The 23242-nt window shown below is 42.0% G+C and overlaps 1 protein-coding gene across 1 annotated transcript in view; it reads left to right on the top strand.

Annotated features, from left to right (window-relative positions):
- Positions 1 to 3697: 3697 nt before the first annotated feature.
- The window catches only part of ZC3H6 (zinc finger CCCH-type containing 6), a 41458-nt gene continuing 21913 nt past the window's right edge, over positions 3698 to 23242 (top strand). Inside the window, exons 1-2 of the mRNA XM_075596345.1 lie at positions 3698 to 4377; positions 20683 to 20860. Coding sequence (XP_075452460.1) covers positions 4292 to 4377; positions 20683 to 20860 — 264 coding nt within the window. The 5' untranslated portion in view covers positions 3698 to 4291. The remainder of the gene's footprint in view (positions 4378 to 20682; positions 20861 to 23242) is intronic.

The raw sequence follows: 23242 nt of genomic DNA, 5'->3' as shown, positions 1-23242 counted from the left end.
TATCGCCTATCGTCCAGGGGAAGAGAACAGTCAGTCCCATCGTGGTGTCCAGTGAAGCACAGATGGTACCTGACAGTGTTCCAGAGGAAGAGGAACCCATCGCAAGCCAGCGGAGTGGTGAGGAACCTCCTTACTCCCTACAGGCTCCGATGGAGGTGGCCGTGAAAAATGCTCCAACTAAAGTTCATGCTGAGCAGAACGTAGCTGGACATCCGTGTAACTGAACAGAGTGTGAGCCCGTACGCTCCCACCCAAATGGTCCCAGGACTGGGATCCCACACTCCCGAGTTTCCAGCGAGTAAGTGGACTGCCCCAGAAGTGCCGGAGGCAGGTCCCAAGACAGCCGAGGTGGGAACTGACAGCGTCCCCGAGGACCTGTTGGCCACCGTGAATCACCGCAGTGGTAAGGTATCTACCCTTTACTCCCTGCCGGGTGAAACAGAGACTTTGAGGAAAGAGACATTGCCCATTGCTCGCTACCTAGTGGAAGCCTCGCAAGTACGTAGGGACAAGGACTGTGTAGCGAGGGACTTAGTGAAAATTGCCTCCTTGGAGCCCAAGAAGGAGCACTCCATTCACCATGTGGTGGACCGCGGAAAAGGTCAAGACCTCCTGGCCTACCGCATCCATGCCGCGGATGGCCGGGTAAAGGCCTGGTTAAGAGACATTGTACTCTTCCTTCCACCAGGGGGAGGAATGAGTACGGAAACGGTGACTGTCACTCCAAAGTGTGCTCTCCAAGAGTTTTTTCTGGGGGAGGCTCACGGATGCAAAAGTGAGGTACCCCCACCAGATCAGTTAGGGGCACCCCATAGATGGTCTCAGCTCACCTCAGTTATCCTATATGACATGCCATGTATTCGTGATGTCAAAGTCAACCTGCTAAGTGTACCGTTTATGCAATGCAATTTTTTATTCTGTAAACTTATGCAGTGTAATGTCGTTCCCCAAGCGGGGACGTTGGGTTTTTCACCAGGGGGAGAGTGTAGCCCTGCTCTCCAGAAGCTCCTAGAGACCCCCCTCCCTTGGAGCAGCGTGGTCGCGGGTGCCGCAGGAGCCAGCGACGGACCCGCTGGCTGCTTCCAAAGGTGGGGGCCGGAGCAGGGAGTAGCGCACTATCTTCGCGAGCAGACCGGTTGCCGGGGACGCGATCGGGCCGTTGTTAAGGCCACGATCGCGTTGCTGCGGTCCCGGCGGCTCAGGAAGCAGGGCGCCGCCATTGTGAATGCTGTTGCGCATACGCAGGAGCCAGCTAGCGCGGGAGGCCCCCAAACAGCTCGCGCATGCGCAGAGAAGGGTAGTCAGCCCCCAGGGTGCATAGGGGCAGAGCCACATGACCCCAAGGAGCCAATAGGGCTGGAGGATGACTTTGCAGAAACAAAGGGATACATAGTTTGGGTTTGTGGCTACGCAGTTAGTCAGAGCCAGGAGCAGCCAAGGGAAGGAGGTAGGGTACAGGAGTCAGTCACTCCCTGTACTAGGCCAGCAACCCCCAAGGTCCGAGATAGCCCTGACTCACCCATTAGAGTGAGTGTTGCCAGGGACAGCCCTCAGGTGAGGGACCCTGTCACTTACATTAGTTGGAGCGGGGAGCAGAAGGGGAAGGAAGGGTGCAAGGAGCGAGTGAAGTTCCTGCACCGCGTAAGGTCCCCTCTATTCCAGGTAGGCCCCAACTCACTCTCAGGTTGGTGGGTAATTGACCAGGGACGGCCCTAGGTTAGGGACGCTGCCCGAAGTGTCGTGAGGTGCCTTATTGTCCGGTCACAGCGGTCAGTGCTGTGAGGGCGGACAAGCGGGCCTAGTGTCAAGTTGCAGTGCGTTGCTGCAGGCGCTGCTAGTTATTAGTTAGAGTCAGGACTGGGAAGAGTTAGGGGAGCGGAGCAGGCTATTAACTCCTTAGGTCCCAGAGAGGTCCTCACTCCCCAGTTGTGGTGCTACAGGGACAGGCCCTAGGTTAGGGATCCTGTCACAGTAGCGCTCGAGTTAGAGAGGGACACAGCGGACGCTGCGTTTCCCTTGTAGAAGTTCGGGCTCAGTCGGGGCCCACAGAGACTATCTCCAGGGTGGGATCGCCCTGGGGTCCGTGTGCAAGGAACCAGCTTGGGATTAGACGGAATCACTGAGCGACTGATCCTTTGCGAAGCCATTGCTGATCCGAGCACTGCAGTGCTCGAGCAGGTACTTTAAAGACACAAGTGCAACAACTGGCCATTAGCTTTAATAGTGACTGCGCAGTCACCCATATCCTCTCTCTGCAAGAGTGCGGGACATTGGATGGGGATCCTATGGACACGGGGTGGGGTCATCCTGTGTTGGGGAAGCGACCTGCGTGACGCCGTAGTCAGTGTTGCTTCTAGAGAGGGACACCTGTTTATATTCTATGTTGACAGTATTTGTTTCTTATGTTCCCAAGTAAAAGTATTAGTTATTATACATTACGGTGTGCGAGTATTTGTATGTGTCCTGCGAGGAACAATTCCTGCTCTGCTAAGAACCATCGCAGGTGGAGGCGCTGCACCGAGTACAAGGTTACTCTTACTCCTAATATAATTGTCCCAGGTTCCCCGTGGCGGAAGCTCAGCCCTCCTGTGAGCCAAGCAGGTAAAGCACCACACCTGGTAACACTGTATGTTCTCCGCACCCACACTATATCTGCGATTGGGTGGGGTGGAATACCCGTTACATATACATATATATATATATATAAATAGTGTTTTAAGTTATGGTGGGTGAAAAAGGCAGCAAGAAACCTACACCATATTGCATACTGTATAGCAAATAAAAAGATCACTTGTGAGCACATTCACATGTCTGCAACCGTGCCTTTCACCATTATCCCCAGCATACAGAGCTTTCACAGCAGCAAGGGATTCTGGGAAATGACATGAATATACAATGTATGGTTGTGTTGGGAATAACGCAATTCAAACTCCATAGCAGTTGTTATTTGGCACTTTGTAGAAAATAATAATAATAGCAGATATTTATAATGTCCTCCCTTCCCACTCAAAATATAGTGTCAGGGGGCTGATTAGACCTGCCCCCTATTGTTCATTGTAGAAATGACTTGGAAAGCAAACAGTCCGGACATGTAAAAGGGGAAATTGACTATGTACATTAGTAAATTACCATGTTTATCAAACATTTGGGCAATAATATGATTAGTGTATTTCACACACCAAAGACAATCTGTTTCCACAACTTTTTCTTCTTTTGGCGGTTGAATTTAGACATTTAACAGCAGCCAATAATTACTCTGACTGCCCCCTCACTAGGATTCCTCCCCTCCCTGCTCTCCTGTGTGTGTGCGTGTAGTGTACTTGTATAACCACCCACGTCATAAGGCCGCACTACCAGGACTCCTACAGAAAAGAATATCACTCCGCCGCCAATGACGCATCAGCATTTAGGGACAGGGTAGAACTTTCATACCTCGCTATTAACCCAAACAAAGAGAGGCGGGACACAGAGCGAAAAGAGTGCGCGCCTAGTCCCCGCCTTCAAATGTGATCGACAGGCAAGTTAGCGAAATGGCGCTCGTTTTCCCAGTAAGCCCCGCCCCCTTCAGCCAATGAGATGCACGTCAGTTGGGACGGGGGTGACGTCAGGGGACAGGCGGGTCGGCTTCAAAGATGCCTGCGGATGGATACCTCAGCTTGCTCTGAGATGCCTAACTGAAGGTATTTGAACGGCGGTCGCCATTTTGTCGATATTGTGTCGGGCGCCATGTTGGTAGGAAGGAATTGTAACGGGTACCGTTAAAAGACCCTCGCGTTTTTTTTTGTTTTTTTACGTTGGTCCGCCCTCTTGTTTTATTTATTTTGTATCTTGAGAAAACAAATTCGATCTGTTGAAAAAAAAAAAATATCAGTATTAAAACAAAATAGAATCAACTCTCTTAAACAAAACCCATAAAAAAAAAATAATATAGGAAGATTCAACCAACCGGCGGACACAATCTAACCGGGGGTAGTAAGACGAGCTCACACGGTTTTAAAAACAACCATCCAGTGATTGTAGACTTGGGGGAAAAAGCCTTGTCCTCTCTCACTAGTAACCGTGAGTTTTTAATGAATACTGTAAACGTTCATCATCTATCACAGTCAAACGTCTCGTTTTCGCTCTTGTAGAAAGGGACAACAAAAAAAGGGGGGGCGTCGTTTGCTCCTGGTTTTTTTTGTCGTTTTTGTTTAAAAAAAAGACTATAGTGTTAAGTGTTACCAAATATATAGTCTGCAAACAAGAAAAACACGACAAAGGGGGTTGCATTGGCTGTCATCATTCATCAGACATGGCTTTTGAAAGCTTGTTCTCCAGACCCCCAAACCCAGCCCTTGACCAAAACATGACAGACTCTGAGCATGCAGGGGACGCAAGGTCGAGTAATGTTATATACTTCTATCTGAAAATGTTGGGGATTTGGGGGGGAAAAAATGCTTCCTGGCTTTTTTTTTTTAATATATACGGTATATATATTATCTATGTTGTTGCTTATAAAAGAGTCATGTGCTATGGTAAAAGAAACCAACAAAACAAGTGTTAATGTATATGTGTATGTGAGGAGAAATGGCACTTTTTTTATATATATACTGTGCATTATTTATTGGGCAAACATCTTGCATGCTTTTCAGTGATGTTTGGAGGGAGGAGGGGAGGGAACAAAGCTGCAACAGTAAATGCCATGCTTTGTATCATTATTATTATAATTTTTTTTTTGGGGGGGGGGGATTGTGCCTCCAGAGTTTGGGGTTTGCCATCTTTCCCCTGTGTTGATTATGTATTAGTATGCAAATTAACTGCGTTGTTTCTGGAGTCACCTGCAGTCTGTTGTAGTGCAGCAAAGAGGCCATTAACTTGCCAATGGCTTTTATCCAGTAAATATATATATCTCCTGTATATATGAGATACTGGTGTTCTGACACACATTTATTCATGGTATTAATATAAAACAAAATACTGGTGGTCTAACACATTTATTCAGTGGGTGTGTGTATATGTAGTGTGTATATATATATATATATATATATATATATATATATATATATATATGAAGATATATACTTTAATGAAGTAGGCCACCCAATTTCAGGATGTTTTTCTTTTATCAAAACAGCCTTACTTAAATGTAGACCCCCGAGAAGCAGGTGATAAGTGATGGACAAAAATGGCTGCCTGCTGCCTCCAACATTTGGACTTTGATTGCATAGTCTCTTATTCTTGAGTGAAACCAGAAGTATTCGGGTAGCCAAGTGTATATTTTGTGTGACGAATCTGGGATGCTGTTAAGTTCCTTGTTTTTTTTTATTGTTATTGCTAAAGATCTCCATGTTCACCTTTCCTTAAAATATATATCACAAAACTGCAAATTTAACATGCCTTTGATGTCCCGTCTGATTTAAGTGCTAAAACAATAATACTAATGTTTTAGAAAACATTGAAAATGCCTTCAATTTTTATTTTTCACCCTACTCGCCCAATTATTAAGTCCTCAGGCATTTTCCAGTGTCGAGGAAATATCAGTTAAAAATAATGTTTGCCAGGACTTTTTAAAACATGCCTGGTATTATTAGATACATATAAGAAATGTCTTATAATTCATCCCAAGTCACTGCAAGTTTGAAACTGCTGCAGTTTATTACCTGATGCTCTAGGTTTGATAGCTAAACTAGCCCATTACAAAAATACATTTAAATGTATATTGGCTGCAACTTGGCTTGTTGGCCTAAATATAAAAAAAATTGTGTATGAAACAAATGGTAGATGAGGCATCACAAGTCGGCAATCCCGCATAAAATCACTATTGATTTTTTTTTAACATCCTTTAAACTAGGAGGCATGCTGGAACTGAGCCGTGTTATTAGCTCTGGGGAACCAGGGTTCCTTATCCACATTGAGACAGGCTTCAAATAGGAAGCCACAATGTTTTCCTTCTGACGTCGCGGCTTCGTACTGGCCCACGGCACCTGTGAGATTTGGTTGCCATTTTGTTTCCTTTAAAGGGGAGGAAAACATTCGCAACATAACCGGTAATTATCTAGGAAACCGGGAGAGTCCTGGGAGCTAAACCTAGCTCAGTTCAGACCCAAAGGTCCCCAGTTTTTTTTATGGTGGTCCTACACATGAAAACTAACTACAGTCATTGTTTGCTGTGATGATGAACATTTGAGAACTTCGGGTAAATTATTAACAGGCATAAAAACAAATGTAGTCCCAAATACAACGATGCTCGTCCACATTAAAGTTATGGTGGTAGTTCTTGTTACAGGATTCTTCATCTTTATGCATTAACAGCTGTTGTCACATGTTATAAATAGATCATTTGTAAGTCTAATGAACTGATTTTCATTTGTTGCGCCTAGGTCTTTGCAATTTTTCCCAGTGATCCATTACATTTTGGGGCTACTGCTCATCTCTTTGGCACAGTGACATTTTGGATGGTGGCGTGATGTTTTGATGGTTGCTTATGTTGTAAGGCCTATACTTGCCAGCTTGTAAAAGCTTAGCTGAGTATCATAGTTTCCTGTATAATTATATAGAATGGAGTAACAAACATTTGTTTTTTTAAGTGATTTAACAGAGGGTCCATTGGCATCATTCAGTAGAAAAATTGCCAGTGTATTCTGTAACTTTTGTAATTTTGCCCTTGTTGCATAACTACATGTTACAGTTATAAAATATTTGGAAAGTGTGGTAAATCTGAGCTTTATAATACTTTGGGATTTGTCATACACATGGCAAGTGGTTATTTATATAGCTGGTTGGTTTTAATGGCTTGTGGCACTTGTTTGCTTGTAGCACATCTCCTTAATATTTCCCCACTGCCAGGCAGCCCCCCACCCCCTGTAAAATAAAAAGGGGACTTACCTTGACAAGCAGCCCTCTGGCAGCGTCGCGGCATCATGATGTCACGTTGCCATGGCAAAGAGACGTCATATGACGCTGCAGGAGGCGACCCACTGCGGAGAAGGTAAGAGCTCACATACCACCTCTGTCGGTCCAGGGGCCCTGCACTCCCTTTTCCTCATGTCGGTGCCGGGATCCAACGTCTTACCTTTGCTGCATTCTCCTCCAGCTACCCCCTCCGGTCGGGTAAAAGTTGGATCTAGGTGCCGACAGGAACGCGGGGCCCAAGGGGGTCGCTTTGCCCTGAGTTGTCTGTCCCTGTATAGATGCAGCGCTTTATTCTTCTTTTTAGCTCTTCTTTTCACTCATCAGAGGGATTTGTCTTAATAGGAGAACACAAAGATACCAGACACCAGCTCAAGGTTACTTATAGGTAGATATGGAATATAATCAATAGATGGTGCACATGGAATACTACAGATAGAGAAGGCAAAACGAAAAAGAACGATGCACTCATTGACATATCTGTGTTTTCAGCGCTGCTCCCACAGCACCAATCACCTTTTTTTAATCTCACTCGCCAGCCAAATTGTAACTGTCCTCCCTAGAACCCCGCGCTGGCAGCTCCTCCGAAGCTTCCATGAAAAGCAGCTGAGTTTATGCAAAGTCTTTGCCTCTTCCAGTGCATAACACTAGTTTACAAGTCAACCCATACCGTTGAACTTTTGACATGGCTGAAATAGTGTATGCTTTTTTAGGTACAGGTCTCCTAGCAGTGATGTATTTATTAAGTTAAAACTAGGCGATTGTGGACTTTTAAAAACAGTAAATATTTTGTACTTATTTTGTAGTATTTGCTTATAAACATTGTGACCTTGGGTTTATGGGGGGATTTATTGCCACTTTCTCTCACTCCATTTTCAATGTCCCTAGCAATAGGCTCTAGTTGTCCCTCACACATAGAGTGGGTCAAATTATTTTATGTGGTGCAAACAAAATTGACAATATTTTAGTGAAATGGCACCTGGTTTATTAGAAGAATGATCAATAATTAAGCCTCACAAGCAGATTTGCTTTTGCGACTACCATCATTCCGTTTAGTGGCAGTAGTATATTTTGCATGTTAGCTATTATGTTAGGCAGTATTGAGCATTTGGGCATACATTTAGAAGGGTTTTCTTGACATCAATGGTCTAAGACTGGGGGGTGCGAGATTTTTTATTTTTTGGGCGGTGTGGGGGTGGGCGGTGCTTGCAGAGGCCCTGCACTCTTCCCCAAAGCATTTCAATTAAATGCCGGGGATAGTGTGCGCATGGCTTCTGTGAGTTCTCTTACCTTGTGTCCGGCGGCATCAAATGAAGGGAAGGGTGGGAGGTGGGGCCCAGGCAGGGGGCCGCAGAGGGAAGAGACCCCTGATCTAAGGAAAAGCAGGGATATGAGTTCAAAACACCATCCCACACCAGCCTGTCACTGCCTTTTGTGCTGGAACCAGGCTACATAATACATACTGTATATATCTATACATAATACAAATATAATATTGACAGGTAGGGGTTATGGCGGGCTTGACCTTAATCAACAGCAGTCACATCTATCTAACCCTACCGTCACAGCCACAACTTAATCAATTATGGCTTTCTATTGATCTATGAGATTTGGCAGACAGTTTGGTTTCCTTAAAAGGTGAGAACACGGGTAACTAAACAGGCAAGTATCTCGGGAAACCGGCTCTCAAGATTCAAATTAGGTCCTTTCAGCTCCACAGGACTCACCGGTTCGAATCTGTTAAAAATAAAAAATTGCTGAGTCGGCAGGTCAAGTCAAAGATGCTTTAGGCAGGAGGTATTGATGGCCGAGGATTACCATGTTCTGAAGAGATTATTACTTTATTGTGGAACATTATAAAAATGTATTATTACTCACTGCCACTAAACACCTAAACCAGCAAAAATCCCCCTGTCCTAAATAATATGGTAAACTACAGAATGCAAACTAGAATTAGTGCTGCATGTCCAATAATTTATATTATATGGAAGCGGTCTTGGCCTAGTCAGGCTGATTATTAGAAGAACCTTGGTCTTTACATTGTAAGTATAAGTAAATTACTTTGTCAACCCATCAGAGTAATAGTGAAGACTAAGGGCCTCATGCAGAGAGCAGCGCTAGCAGGTAAAGCGGCATTTTTTGGCGAAGTATAGCTTGAAAAAGGCAGGTAATGGAGAGTTTATTAAAAAGCGCCATATTTTTTTTTTTTTTTTAACAAATTTCGCTGCGCGGCTGGAGAGAACCTAAATCTCTCCAGTGTTGAAAACGGCCGTATGCAGAGAGGCGCGATCACCATCTAGTGGCTGTTCGCGCCAATAACATGGAGAGAAATTCTACTATTTGCTCCGCCAAAAAAACTTGGCTGGAAGCTGGAGCTCACCGGCGAGAGGGAAAACGAGAAAAAAACGCGTTTTTTTTCAAACATGTTTCCCCAGCGCGCATCTCGCCGGTTGAAAGTCTCCATATGCAGACATCATTTTAAATGCAGTTATCGGGCCTTTCTGCATATGGAGATAAAATCACGCCATAACAGGTACAATTTATTAACATCTCCAATTTATTTTTGCACTGCTCTCTGCATGAGGCCCTATATCTCCTCAAGCAATTTCTTGCTGCATGTTATGATGCAATAACTTGCTTGCTGTCTGGTAAGCAATCGATCATTTTTGTTTATGTAATTAGACAAGGTGTGTACTTTAATAACACACATTTTGCATTTCTATTGTCCCATTAAGCCATCTGTAGTTAAAGCTCCAGTCCCACTTGGCCTCTTTTTCCTACCAAATTGCATTTATTGTTTCCTTTCGACTGATACTGCATACTTCATAGTAAAGTCCTTTATCGTTTTCTTTTTAAAATAGTAATGTAAAATTATTTGATGTGTCCTTTTAAATTTCAATTTTTTTTATTTAGGATTGCTGCTACGTTGTTACATTATCTATTATCACATAATTAGCCTGTTATTACCAACTAATGTAATTGGTTAACAGTATAGCTATTAAATGCTACTCTGCCTAGGAAAAAAGTTAACTAAGGACAGCGGCATGTTTAATAGGTTAAATATAGCTGATTGGCATCTAAAACACAGACCAGTATTTGGAGAAAAAAAAACTTAATATTTGAAAATGCTTTGGTGGATTTTTTCTACCTTTAACAGGTCAGTTTAACCTAATTCTGAAAACCATATATTTTTTTAATATTAAGATGAAGGCTTATAAACATGACAATAACTTGCTTTAACAGCCATAAACGTTTGTTTTTGTTAGTAATATTCACTGTTTGCTATTCAGTCAGGGACATTGCAAGTAGCAGCAGCGGCGCCTAGCTCTCCCCACCAAGTGATATCACAGCCACTGAGCCTGTACCGCTGCGTGGAAGTTATGTGGGTCCGCAATACTGTCTGAATGACTGTGACATCACTTGAGGGGTGAAGATAGGTGTCTGCGCTACTTGCAGTGTTTCCTGTAATGGGAAACATTGACCATCGCTAACAAGCCCATTATATTTTGGTAATATTTCATTTTTTTTACGATTAGATTGAACTGCCCTTTTTATTAATTTTGGTGACATGAGTGTTTGCCAGTCATCAAAATTGTTATTTTATCTTTGTAAAGTAATTCTAATGGCCTCTTGGTTAAACAGACACACTAAAGTAACTGACATGGGTAAATCCAGTGTTTCCAAAAAGAAGTGATACATACTAATAAGTAAGGCTGTTATGTTAACCATTGAGTGCCCTGGGATGTAGCAACCACGTCGTCGGTTCTGTGCTCTGGGTGTTGATGTGATGTTTATGCTATTAAGGATATTTATTTTTATTTTACTTATAAAATGTTTTACCAGGAAGTAATACATTGAGTTACCTCTCGTTTTCAAGTATGTCCTGGGCATAGAGTTAAAATGACAAATAGTACATGGTTACAAATACAGTTGCATAAGTGAACAGGGTATACATTATATACAAGACATTTCATGCACAGTTAAAGATAATATATATTATGGGCGTATGTAACAGTTACAGACCAGATTAAAATGTGGGACTGCTTTGGTTTTGAAAGGACTTAAACTGGTGGTGGATGTGAGAGTCTCCGGTGGTGGATGTGAGAGTCTCCGATAGGTTGTTCCAGTTTTGGGGTGCACGGTAAGAGGAGGATTGGCCGGATACTTTGTTGAGCCTTGGGATCATGGACAGTCTTTCTGAGTCAGATCTCAGATGATAAGTCCTGCATGTGGTAGGGGCGAGGAGCTTGTTCAAATAGACAGGTAGCTTGCCCAGAAAGTATTTGAAGGCAAGACAGGAAAGGTGAACTTTACGCCTCCAATCAAGTGATGACCAATCTAGTTCTTTGAGCATTTTGCAGTGATGTGTGTTGTAATTGCATTGGAGAACAAAACGGCATATTGAATTGTAGAGGGTGTCAAGTTTGTTAAGGTGGGTTTGGGGTGCCGAGCCGTATACTATGTCTCCATAGTCAATAATTGGCAATAGCATCTGCTGTGCGATACGCTTTCTGACCAGCAGGCTTAGGGAGGATTTGTTCCTTTAAAGTACCCCTAGTTTGGCATAGGTCTTGGTTGTCAGGGTATCAATGTGCATCCCGAATGTTAAGTGGGAGTCAAACCATATGCCCAGGTGGTGAAGAAAATTAAACTAAAAGCATATAATCAGCGCTCTAACCTAAAAAACTTAAACCTATATATAAGTGATATAAACAGGTGCTCTACAAACAAAAAGGGGAACCCCTATGTGGGAAACCCTAATAATGATCCCTCACAACCTATTTTAGCAGATTGGGGAATGACTGCCTCAGGAATGAAAACAAACCTATCCACAAGGAATGTATACAAAGCACAAATAATGACAAAAAAGCACAGATACATATAATACAAACAATGATTCCCTGGCGCACTATCAGATATTAAACCTGACTGATGAAAGTAGTCCCATGAATCAATTGATGATAAGAATGAGATCCACAGTCCACAATGTCCTGTTCTTTTAGATTGGAGACTTGTCTGGAAATAGAAATGAAACAACCATTGCGCAGTACCCTATGGTCAGTGTTCCACACCCCCACCGTTGCTATCTACTTACTTAAAAATAGATAATAATGGGCCTCAAAAGGTTTCTTTATTCTCCTCACGGTTGGCTCCAACTGATTCCTGCTACTGGTAACACGATCCTTTTTTCCAGCATCAGCAACGCCATACACCGATTGGGAACAGAAATGGGCACCAATAGTGTGATACTGTAAACATTTATTGTTTAAAATGACAGGCTTAAAAACATGCACTCACATGATATAACGCCCTATGCGTGTCCTACACCGTGCCGTCCGCTTAACATGCGAGGATGCCGAGGGATTGCAGAAGGAGGCTGGAGTCGGCGTGAATCCCCGTTTCGTGGCCGCGACTCGGAGCGCCTGGTCCCTCCTCCGCTGACGTTCTCTGCCAATCAACCTCTTCTCCTCACACAGGGTCTGCACGTCGCGGTACGTCCTGCAAGCTCCACCCTACGCGCGTTTCGTGACTCTGACGTCACTTCTTCGGGGGTAATGGAGCTGTGGGGGCACTGGAGGTAATTTATACCTTTGTGCCTAGCCGTCGAGGGGTTCCCATTGGATGGATGTCCTCACTGGGAACTCCTACTAATTGTCCACTTATATACTGGTGACGGGCAATTTGTGTACAACAGGTTTAACCACTTCATGCCTGGACAGCAATAAGTACTAAATACATACATTTTGGCATGCTATGAAATGTTTTAAAAGGACATTATTGATACATCCTGATGTCAATACATCTAATAAAATACATGAATAAAACAGCAATCCAATGTCACAGGGATTAAATTTCCCATTAAATCATTCATTTCCTGCTAGACTCCTTTTGTGGTCTACCTGTTAGAGTGCCCATGTGGACTACAATATGTAGGGCGAACAGGTAGACCATTGAAACGACGTCTTGCGGAACATGTTTGCAACATTAAAAGGGGTCTGGAGACACATAGTGTCTCCAGTCACTTTAAAAATAAACATGGACAAAATCCGCAAGGGTTAATCTGCAAAGGGATTGAATGTCCCAAGCAGAATTGGAGGGGGGGTGATAAAATAAATCTTATATCCAGACGCGAAAGATACTGGATATATACCCTTAAAACCATGACCCCGAGAGGACTTAACATTGAATTTGACTTGGCAGCATTCCTGAGGGATAGTTAAGTCTGTATACTGCTGATGTTGATCATTACCTAACCAGGTTACCTGATTTTTGTATCCAAAGTATTCTCTTTCCACCTCTGGGTCCTCTATGCTGACATTGGCAGGGAGCTAGCGCAACAGCTATCTTGCACATTAATAATAAGAAGCCACAAGGTAGTTAATTACTTTTTATTTTTATATGTATTAGAGTTTTATTCATGTATTTTATTAGATGTAATGACATCAGGATGTATCAATAATGTCCTTTTAAAACATTTCATAGCATGCCAAAATGTATGTATTTAGTACTTATTGCTGTCCAGGCATGAAGTGGTTAAACCTGTTGTACACAAATTGCCCGTCACCAGTATATAAGTGGACAATTAGTAGGAGTTCCCAGTGAGGACATCCATCCAATGGGAACCCCTCGACGGCTAGGCACAAAGGTATAAATTACCTCCAGTGCCCCCACAGCTCCATTACCCCTGAAGAAGTGACGTCAGAGTCACGAAACGCGCGTAGGGTGGAGCTTGCAGGACGTACCGCGACGTGCAGACCCTGTGTGAGGAGAAGAGGTTGATTGGCAGAGAACGTCAGCGGAGGAGGGACCAGGCGCTCCGAGTCGCGGCCACGAAACGGGGATTCACGCCGACTCCAGCCTCCTTCTGCAATCCCTCGGCATCCTCGCATGTTAAGCGGACGGCACGTTGTAGGACACGCATAGGGCGTTATATCATGTGAGTGCATGTTTTTAAGCCTGTCATTTTAAACAATAAATGTTTCCAGTATCACACTATTGGTGCCCATTTCTGTTCCCAATCGGTGTATGGCGTTGCTGATGCTGGAAAAAAGGATCGTGTTACCAGTAGCAGGAATCAGTTGGAGCCAACTGTGAGGAGAATAAAGAAACCTTTTGAGGCCCATTATTATCTATTTTTAAGTAAGTAGATAGCAACGGTGGGGGTGTGGAACACTGACCATAGGGTACTGCGCAATGGTTGTTTCATTTCTATTTCCAGACAAGTCTCCAATCTAAAAGAACGGGACATTGTGGACTGTGGATCTCATTCTTATCATCAATTGATTCATGTGACTACTTTCATCAGTCAGGTTTAATATCTGATAGTGCGCCAGGGAATCATTGTTTGTATTATATGTATCTGCTTTTTTGTCATTACATATGCCCAGGTATTTAAAACTCGTAACAGGATTTAGTGTGGTGTTGGCGTTGGTTCTGATCTGGAGCTCAGTCACTGGAAGCTTTCAAAATTTAGTCTTGGTCCCAAATACGATTGTTGCAGTCTTGTCAGTGTTTAAAAACAGTTTGTTTTGGGAAATCCAGTTTTCAAGTCTCAAAGTCAGACTGAAGTATGTGTTCAAGGTCGGAGCGGCTATGGCTGTGTGCATATAGGATTGTGTCGTCTGCATACATATGTATTGAAGCTTCCTTACCAGCTGTGGGAAGATCATTGATGAACACTGAGAAGAGTAGGGGCCCCAGAACAGAGTCTTGCGGGACGCCACAGGTGATATCCAAGGGGTTGGAGTTGGAGCCTGATATAGAAATAAATAACAAATACATTGGTGAAAATTAACTCAAGAAAAAATATATTATATATACCTATGAATGCGAATGTGGAAATGTATCAATTTAAATAAACCTTATTTATCAATAAAAAAACAATACAGGTATAATATAATAGATAAAAAATCATTCTGAAACCATTTTCTTTGGTGCATCTTGCTTCTTAGAGGAAAAACAGAGGATTGGTGGGACTGCAGACCCATGAAAAATATCGGAACTCACCAGATGTAGGAAAAAATAAAAGCTTTATTGATTACATAATAAACACAGAACAAAGGATGAAAATCTCCCACGCGTTTTGCACCGGTGCTTTCTCAAGGAGTATAGGAGAGGTATACGTTATTTAACCCCTCCTACGTAATCAAACACATCAGAGTATAATCAATCAAATTGAAAATGGCACTGACAGGTGTTGTATTTGTTAGTTAAATCTAATAGTTGTTTCTTATTATGGGTTCACACAGACCCAGGTCTCTACAAATTAATATCCCAAACTTGTCTTTAAACATAGTTAATGAAAAATAACCCATATAATATAAGCAGAACCCAACCCCCCGCCCCCAAAAGTTTTGTTTTTTTTGCAAATAACACATACAAACATAACATCAAAATATGCAATGGAATACATAAAGGTCCACAGAACAAATAGTGAATTAAATCAACCTAAAAGATATATTAGAAATAATATCAGTATTGCATCTGAGGTCGGCATCTGTGGAAAAACATCAGACACAGAGGATAGATAAATAAAGAGCTATCCTTAAGTAAATTATTCTTATGATGTAGATAGTTGATAAACCATGGATGAATATGATCCATTTGTATTTCAATGCTTTACTTATCGCTGTGTTGTAGATCTTTGTAGGAGTACTACACAGTTATTGGAACAGTTCAGTTCTTATGTGTTTTTATATTAAGATTTGTAAATAACGATGCAATAATTCTCCTTAGTATATGTTCTTCCTAAGAACACATCTGTGGTTTATCAACTCTACATCATAAGAAAAATTTACTTAATTTCTTTATTTATCCATCCTCTGTGTGTGATGTTTTTCCAAGAATGTCCACCTTGGGTTCTCTATTGCTATTATTACTAATATAACTTTTAGGTTGATTTCATTCACTATTTGTTCTGTGGACCTTAATGTATTCCATTGCATATTTTGTTATGTCTGTATGTGCTATTTGCCAAAAAACAACAACTCCTTTTTGGAGTTTCTGCTTATATTATATGGGTTATTTTGAATGAACTGTGTTTAAAGACAAATTTGGGGTATTCATTTGTAGGGCCCTGGAACTGTGTGAACCCATTATAAGAAACAACTTGTGGCTTTAACGAACAAATACAACACCTGTCAGTGCCATGTTCAATTTGATTGATAATACTCAGCTGTCTGATTACGTAGATGGGGTTAAATAACGTATACCTATCCTGCTCCTTGTACTCCTTGAGAAATCGCCAACCTGGTTCGAAATGCGCCGGAGAAGATTTTGTCATTTTTGTTCTGTTTTTTTTATGTAATCAATCTTTTTTGTTTTTTCCTACATCTGGTGAGTTCCGATATTTTTAATGGGTCTTCAGTCCCACCAATCCTCTGTTTTTCCTCTTTGTTTTATTTGTGATTGGAGCGACGCACACAGACAGTACTGATCCATCTGCATTACACACTTTCTAACCGCCTGGCTAGTTGAGGGATAGACGATGCATCACAGGGAGCAGAAGCAACTCCCCACGTCTATCACAGGAGACACTGGGTCAGACTTCCACTCCCGACTACAACATAGAGGTATTTTCTTTGCCTCTTTTGAACTACCCGGTTCGGTTTGTACATTTCCCTACAAGTGTTCTCTCCTCTTCCTTAATATATTCGGCCAATTTCTTAGCAGCGGATTCTACTAGTACTTATGCCACTGATTGTTTGTTACCCCTTATTTTGATGTTATAATGATTATACATTAAGTGCTTTTCCTAGAGCTTTCTCTCGGCTTGTTTCATACATCTTTCTTCTTATACCGCCTAGCAGCTGTCTTTAAACAGAATTGAATGTGCAACCATAGAAGACAAAAAAAAAAGACAAAATATATGTAGTATAGTAATTTAATAAAAGTTGAATCATACTCTGAAAAATTATGCAGTCAGCTGTCTGAGCAGGTGCAGCGCTCTCTCGCCGCTCCCGGGATTACTGCCCTCAACTGGTGTCACTACCAATGTCACGGGACAGCTAGAATCACTGATCTGCGACACTGCTTCAACTTACAGCGTCATCAGGCGTAGTTTTGCTTTATTTAATCCATTGTTTTATATACGATTGAGTCCATTGATCCACCAATAAAATAATAGGTGCTTGTTTCAATATAAATTAGTCCATAGACTTTATAAATTATATAAGAAGAAAAATCATTTTATTATATAAATCTTTTTAAATACAAAGTGAACAAAGTGCGCTAGTTAGTGTGATGAAGTTAGGAAAAAACCCACTCCTGTTGGTGACAATATAAAGTACTCTGTGGGCTACAACAGGTGAATATATAGTATTATAATAAGACATGAATAATGTATATTTAAAAAGCTCTTAAATTTGCACTGAGTAAATACCTGAAATATGGCTATAAGCAAGTTATGAAACTCGTTGTAATACTATGGACTGATTTTATATTCAATTAAACAAGTTTTGGTTCTTTCTGATCATTACTGGGTTAAAGACTCCATTTTTTTTTTATTGGTGGATTATTCGACCAAATTAGACATAAATACGTGGATGACATCAAGCTACCCTTTCCCCTAAAAAAGCCATAGGGCGAAACGCACTTGGAGAATTCCGAGATGTAGTTGATCAGTGGTTGTAGCTAGACAGCGGTCTAGGACATTTGGTTACGGCTGTTTTGCCATGATCAAACGAACACCAGCGTTTCACCATTAACCCCCTACCCTTAGCACTAAAACACTTTAAATTAACCCCCTACCCCAAACAGTAATAAAACTTACCTTAGAAGTAGCCGGCAGCGGGTATTCCAGCGGCGGATCGGCTGCGGTGGCAGGATGAGTTGCAGCACAGCCCCGGCGACCATTTGGTCGCAGCGAAAAGGCCACAACCAAATGTCCCATTTCGCTAGACCGCAACTGTGGTAGTGATGTCAGGAGTGGGCAGAATTGTGTGATGATTACAGCGGGAGGGAGTGATCCCTAAGGCCTCGGGCATGGTCAGCGCTTAGGCACTGACCCGTGCTGAGACGCGCTTACACTTACCAGTGAGCCCCTGCAGCCGCAATGAGAGCGGCTTTAGCAGGGGCTCGCGCACGCTTGCGGAAGCGTAGGTCTTAGAAAATGTTTCGTTTCAAGCGCTCACGGCAGCGCAGGGAAGGTCACTTTAGCGGTTCGCCCAATGAAGGCGAACCAGCTCCGTGACGTCACTGACCCGTCCCCCCAACACGACCCCAGATGGCGCGCTAACCAAGGCCAGGGAAAGCACCCGCTTTCCCTCAGCCTGAGCGCGCCTCCGCACGGCAGCTGCAACCCTGGACGCAGCCTAAAGCAGAGGAGCGCTGTACCTACTCCAACAAGGACCCACACTGACTGCATCCAATATATTTTTTATATATGTACAACATATTTTAAAATGACTGATTTGGATTTACAGTTCCTGCTGGCATTAAAGGAAAAAGCTTCATAAAGGGAATTTTGAATGATTGAGGAATATCTGCAATATGAGAACACCTGACGTGAATGTAACTTCATGCGTATATTGTACTGGTTAAGTGATCGTGCACCTTTCATTTACACACAACCAACAGATACTTTGCTAAATGTGGGTTGTTAAAAAAAAGAAACCTTAATGCTCACTCATTCCTATTAGAGCAAGACCTTTAAAAAAAGTTTGAAAGTGGGGTGCTCAAAGGTGTCAGCTGACTTCACAATAAAGATGCATAGTAACGGTAGAGACAAAAATAATCAATTTGGCACACCCTTAGGATGCAATGAAGTAGAAAATGTCATCTGAATACATCATAATAATGCCACAAATAGCAAACCTTTCTGACCCAATGAACTTTCCTCGGGGCTTTAGAGGACTATGTTTGTTAGCAGTGCTGATGAACTCTTAAGTTACAGTAATGAGTAACAGTAGTTTCTAGGTTGAGATTATTTTTGTGGGTAAAGGGTATTTTTTGTTGCAATTTGTGTGAAAAGCTGTATCTATGGGGAGAGAAATTAAAATTGTTTTGGGACTTTTTTTCCCGTAAATCGACTATTCTTTAAACTTTTTGGTCGTGTGTGTGTGTGTGCGTGTGTGCGTGTGTGTGTGCGTGCGTTAGCGTGCGTTATACACACATATCGGTTAACCCGTATGCCTTGTACTTTCTTTAGGCCTACTACTGTTCAAACTAGAACCATGTGAATATTGCCCTCTAATGAAATGTACAAGGCTGTGTAAAATAATCCTTATTGTAGACAAAAGTATCCTGTCCAGGGAGGTCAAATTCAGCCTCCAACTTAAGACACTGTAACTACAATTGGATCCTTGACATCACCTATGCCCGGTGCAGATACTCATGTATGGACACAAGCATTCTGATGCGACACACGATGCTTAAGAGCACGAGGTCAGCCGTTAAAAAGATTACCAAATGAAAAATAAAGATCAGATTTTAAGTACAATATCGCTTTTTGGTTCTTTAAATGTTCCCTACGTACAAAACGGGCCTTATTCGTTAAAATGCCCAGTCTAATTCAATAAAAGTCAATGGATTTAACAGGTTCTAAACCTGTGAGGCGCCAAAAATGGTAACTAGAGTTCTGTTTTTTGTTAATACATGTTAAAAGCAATTGTCGAAACTCATCGGCCCAAAACTATTTCTGTATTGCATGGAAATGACACATGGATGAATCTTTTACTTGATAGTATATTTATGAACCTCAAAAACAGACAGGTTTTCCAAAACCTTTGCTTATGATCTGTACAAAGGCTTTTGATACTGACTGGCGTGGGGCGGTATATATACTGTAGTTGTTTTTTATTGAGGGAGAAATATATCCTTTAGGCTGTGCTTACAGTGCTGGCAATAGCAACGCGAAGTCGCGTCAAAACAAATGCATTGCCGCCGTCACGTGTGCTTATCGTAAGCGCGAGGGAGCAATGGCGTGGTCGCGATCGCTGGAAGTCATCTTGATTTGATTTTTCCAGCAACCGCAGCCTGATGTCACTTCGGCCGTGGCCGGCACTATAAGCGTAGCCTTAGTTTGAAATGCAGACATTTTTTTTTTATTAACTTCTTCAATTGGGGATTTTGTTGCCAAATATTAGTAAATATGAGCCATTTGTTGGCATGTCGTCTGATTTAAAGTGTTATCACAATTGGCCAGTATAGGAGTTTCAATAAAAAAGGAAACTGCAGCTGTTACACTTATAACCATTTTCCTAATTTAACCCTTTGAGTGCCTGAGGTATCGAGGTACCCGAGTGCCACGGCCCCTCCGGCACAGGGCGGTCACGTGACTGCTTTGGCTTGCGGTCACATGACCGAGGCGGCCCTTTTGGAGAAAACAGAAGAAAGATCCTCCTTCGTTTCTTCACTGGTTACATCACGTTCTGTACTCCATGGGAACGCAGGACGCAATCTAACCCGGGAAAAAACAAGCCCTTCGTGCATGACATAGTCACTGCCATGGGGCCCACGGAGTGCCAGCCCCCATGACTACACCCTGGTGCGCTCACAGGGTTAAAATGTTTAATAGCTTTGAAAACGTGAGTATTGAAAGCACAGTAACAATTATTATAAAACCTGAACTAAATAGGGGCTTAACACAATCACAATGTTGCTGTAATAAGGAAAAATTCTACAAAAACGTGTAGGCCCTGAATTTATTTTGTTCCATTACAGAACTCTACGTTTTGCTGCCAGGTTTGCATTGTTTTAGGCTCTGGTAGAGAGAGTGTTAATAAACTGATCTATATGTTTGTTTGTGACTGTTGTCCTGAATTTGTCATCTAAAATTGTCCAACGTTTCTACAGAGAGGACGGTGAACTTGAGGATGGGGAAATAGATGATGCAGGCTTTGAAGAGGAACAACCGAAAACACAAGAAGCAGAAAAACCCAATATAGAAAAAACACATAGAAAGTCGAGAAAGAGAAAGAGGAAAGAAAAGGAAAAGAAGAAAGGAAAGCGCCGCAGAAGAGAGAAACAGAAGGTAAGAAATTAGACTTTTCGTACTATTCATTATTTGGAATAAATTCTGCTCATGAAAAGTATTTACTAAGTGGTGCCATACAATTTAGGACTGCTTAGTAAAAGATGCCCTAATATATCTTGCTTATTAGGTGAAATATAAGGAGATGCTCTTAACTTGGATCATTGGTACAACCCATTATAAAAGAACACTGCTTGTAGAGCAATTCCTACATGACCCTAAATATTTCACTCATTCAATCAAAATATTAGGATAAACTTGTACTTGACATGTAGGCATCTATTTGAAGCATATCATTTGCTGCGTCATTTAGAATTAAAAAAGTCTGCTTTGCAGTCGGTATATGTTTCAAGTAACATTTTCTTTTGGGTAATGGTAGATATGTTGTACATTTTAATATTTATTGGAGTTCTTCATAGGTGTTAATGTACGTGACCTTTTGGGAACACGTATTTATTCTTGTTAGATCTTGAACATAACATACATACATCACTGTCATAGTGGTAATAAAGTAACATTGTACAAAATGTCTGCAATTGTCCAGGACCAATTTGGTCAATAGCATTCATGGAGTGAAAACAGGTTATAAGCAGGTGGCAGCTGCAGACATTGTTTGTTGAATATTTACTTTTGTTTTTTGTCCCTCTAATAATGAGATAGGCGATACCCTTTTCGTTTCGGAGAATTTTTCTCCGATACAAGTCTCAATGTACCTAAGAATTTATGCAGGGATCTTATGAGTACAGCTGAACCCCGTTATAACGCGGTCCTTGGGGTCCACAACCCAGAGACCGCGTTATAACCGGGATCGCGTTGGCATCTAGATCTCTCTCCTCCTTGCAGATGTCAGCTCTCTCCTCACTTCGTAGGGCTGTGTCCACATGCTCTTCTCTCTGCAGCTGTCAGCTCTCGTGCGCAGCGTTTTTTTTTTTTTGTTTTTTTTACATTTAATGCTTTATTGACTAACGGACACATACACACACCATGTGGGAATTGAACATTAATACATTTTGTATAATACACATGACGATCGAACTCGGGACCTTCCATATACTGATACTTGTCACACCAAGCCTATTGTGTAGAGGTAAGGCATCGGTATCAGTATATGGAAGGTCCTGAGTACGATCCCTGCGTGTGTATTATACAAAATATATTAATGTTCAATTCCCACATGGTGTGTGCATGTGTCCGTTAGTCATTAAAGCATTAAATTGAATGTTTTAAAAAAAAAAAATGACGCTGCACGCACGAGAGTTGACAGCTACAGAGAAGAGAGCGAGGAGAGCATGTGGACACTGCCTTATGAAGTGAGGAGAGAGATCTAGATGCCGGGAGGCAAAATAGAGGTTTTCAAATTGGGAGGCATGCTCAGACCGCGTTATAAGTGGATTCGTGTTGTAGCGGATCGCGCTATAACGGGGTTGAGCTGTATTTAGTTAATAAAGCAATTTACCTTAAATTGACATTGGTTTTGTAAATGCTATAACTTAGCTGTACAATAATACTTTAAGAAACAGACGGAACAATGAGTCCAGTATCAGCCCTCAGAGTAAACTACTGTGGGTCCACAATTAACGTCTATATGCTGCCCATAACGATAATTACTATGCATGAAGAGTAATAATTAAGAGTGAATCCGGGCACTTGGATATAGTCATATGTAATATGAAGTCATTTGTTACTCCCAGTATGGTAAGTATGTACCCTGTGATAGTACTTAGAGGGGATATCTGCAAAACCACGACTGTGGTGAGTGTAGAGTAGACCCTCTCATGACTAAAGGGTGATGGCTCCTGGAGTGAAGCAAAGAATATTGGTCGAGAGAAATATCCGAAAATTAGTACTCACGACCTGCTTGATCTCTGTGTCTCTGGAGTTGGTGTGCGCCCAGCTTGCAAAGACGAAGTACTGTAAGTGCTTCCCATGGGGACGAATAAGGCGATGCACTGCCTGAAGAACAATGGAGGCTGGGTCGCTCAAAATAGAAAAATATTTATTCGGCCATAGAAATATTTATTCCTCTGCTGTTTCTTGTTTTTAGCCCGTTGCTGATGACGAATAAATATTTTTCTATTTTGAGCGATCCAGCCTCCATCGTTCTTCAGGCAGTGCACAGCCTTATTCGTCCCCCATGGGAAGCACTTCCGGCATAATACTTTTAGCATACTTGTGTTAGATTTTTAAATGCAAGCTTTGCCTTTTTTAAGTTACTTGTTAAATTTAGTGATATTTGTTTGTGAGGGTTCAAAGCATGGCCTTTGGAAAAATTCACCTTTTTACCTTTTCTTGGGTATCACCATCAGTAAGCTGCAGTTGCTTTCTCTAGTTTATACCATGCTCTTTAAATTTCCAGTTCCCACATTAATAATCAAATCATAT

Source organism: Ascaphus truei, chromosome 4, assembly GCF_040206685.1.
Source record: "Ascaphus truei isolate aAscTru1 chromosome 4, aAscTru1.hap1, whole genome shotgun sequence".
Classification (NCBI taxonomy): domain Eukaryota; kingdom Metazoa; phylum Chordata; class Amphibia; order Anura; family Ascaphidae; genus Ascaphus; species Ascaphus truei.
This window is presented reverse-complemented; position numbering and strand designations above follow the sequence as displayed.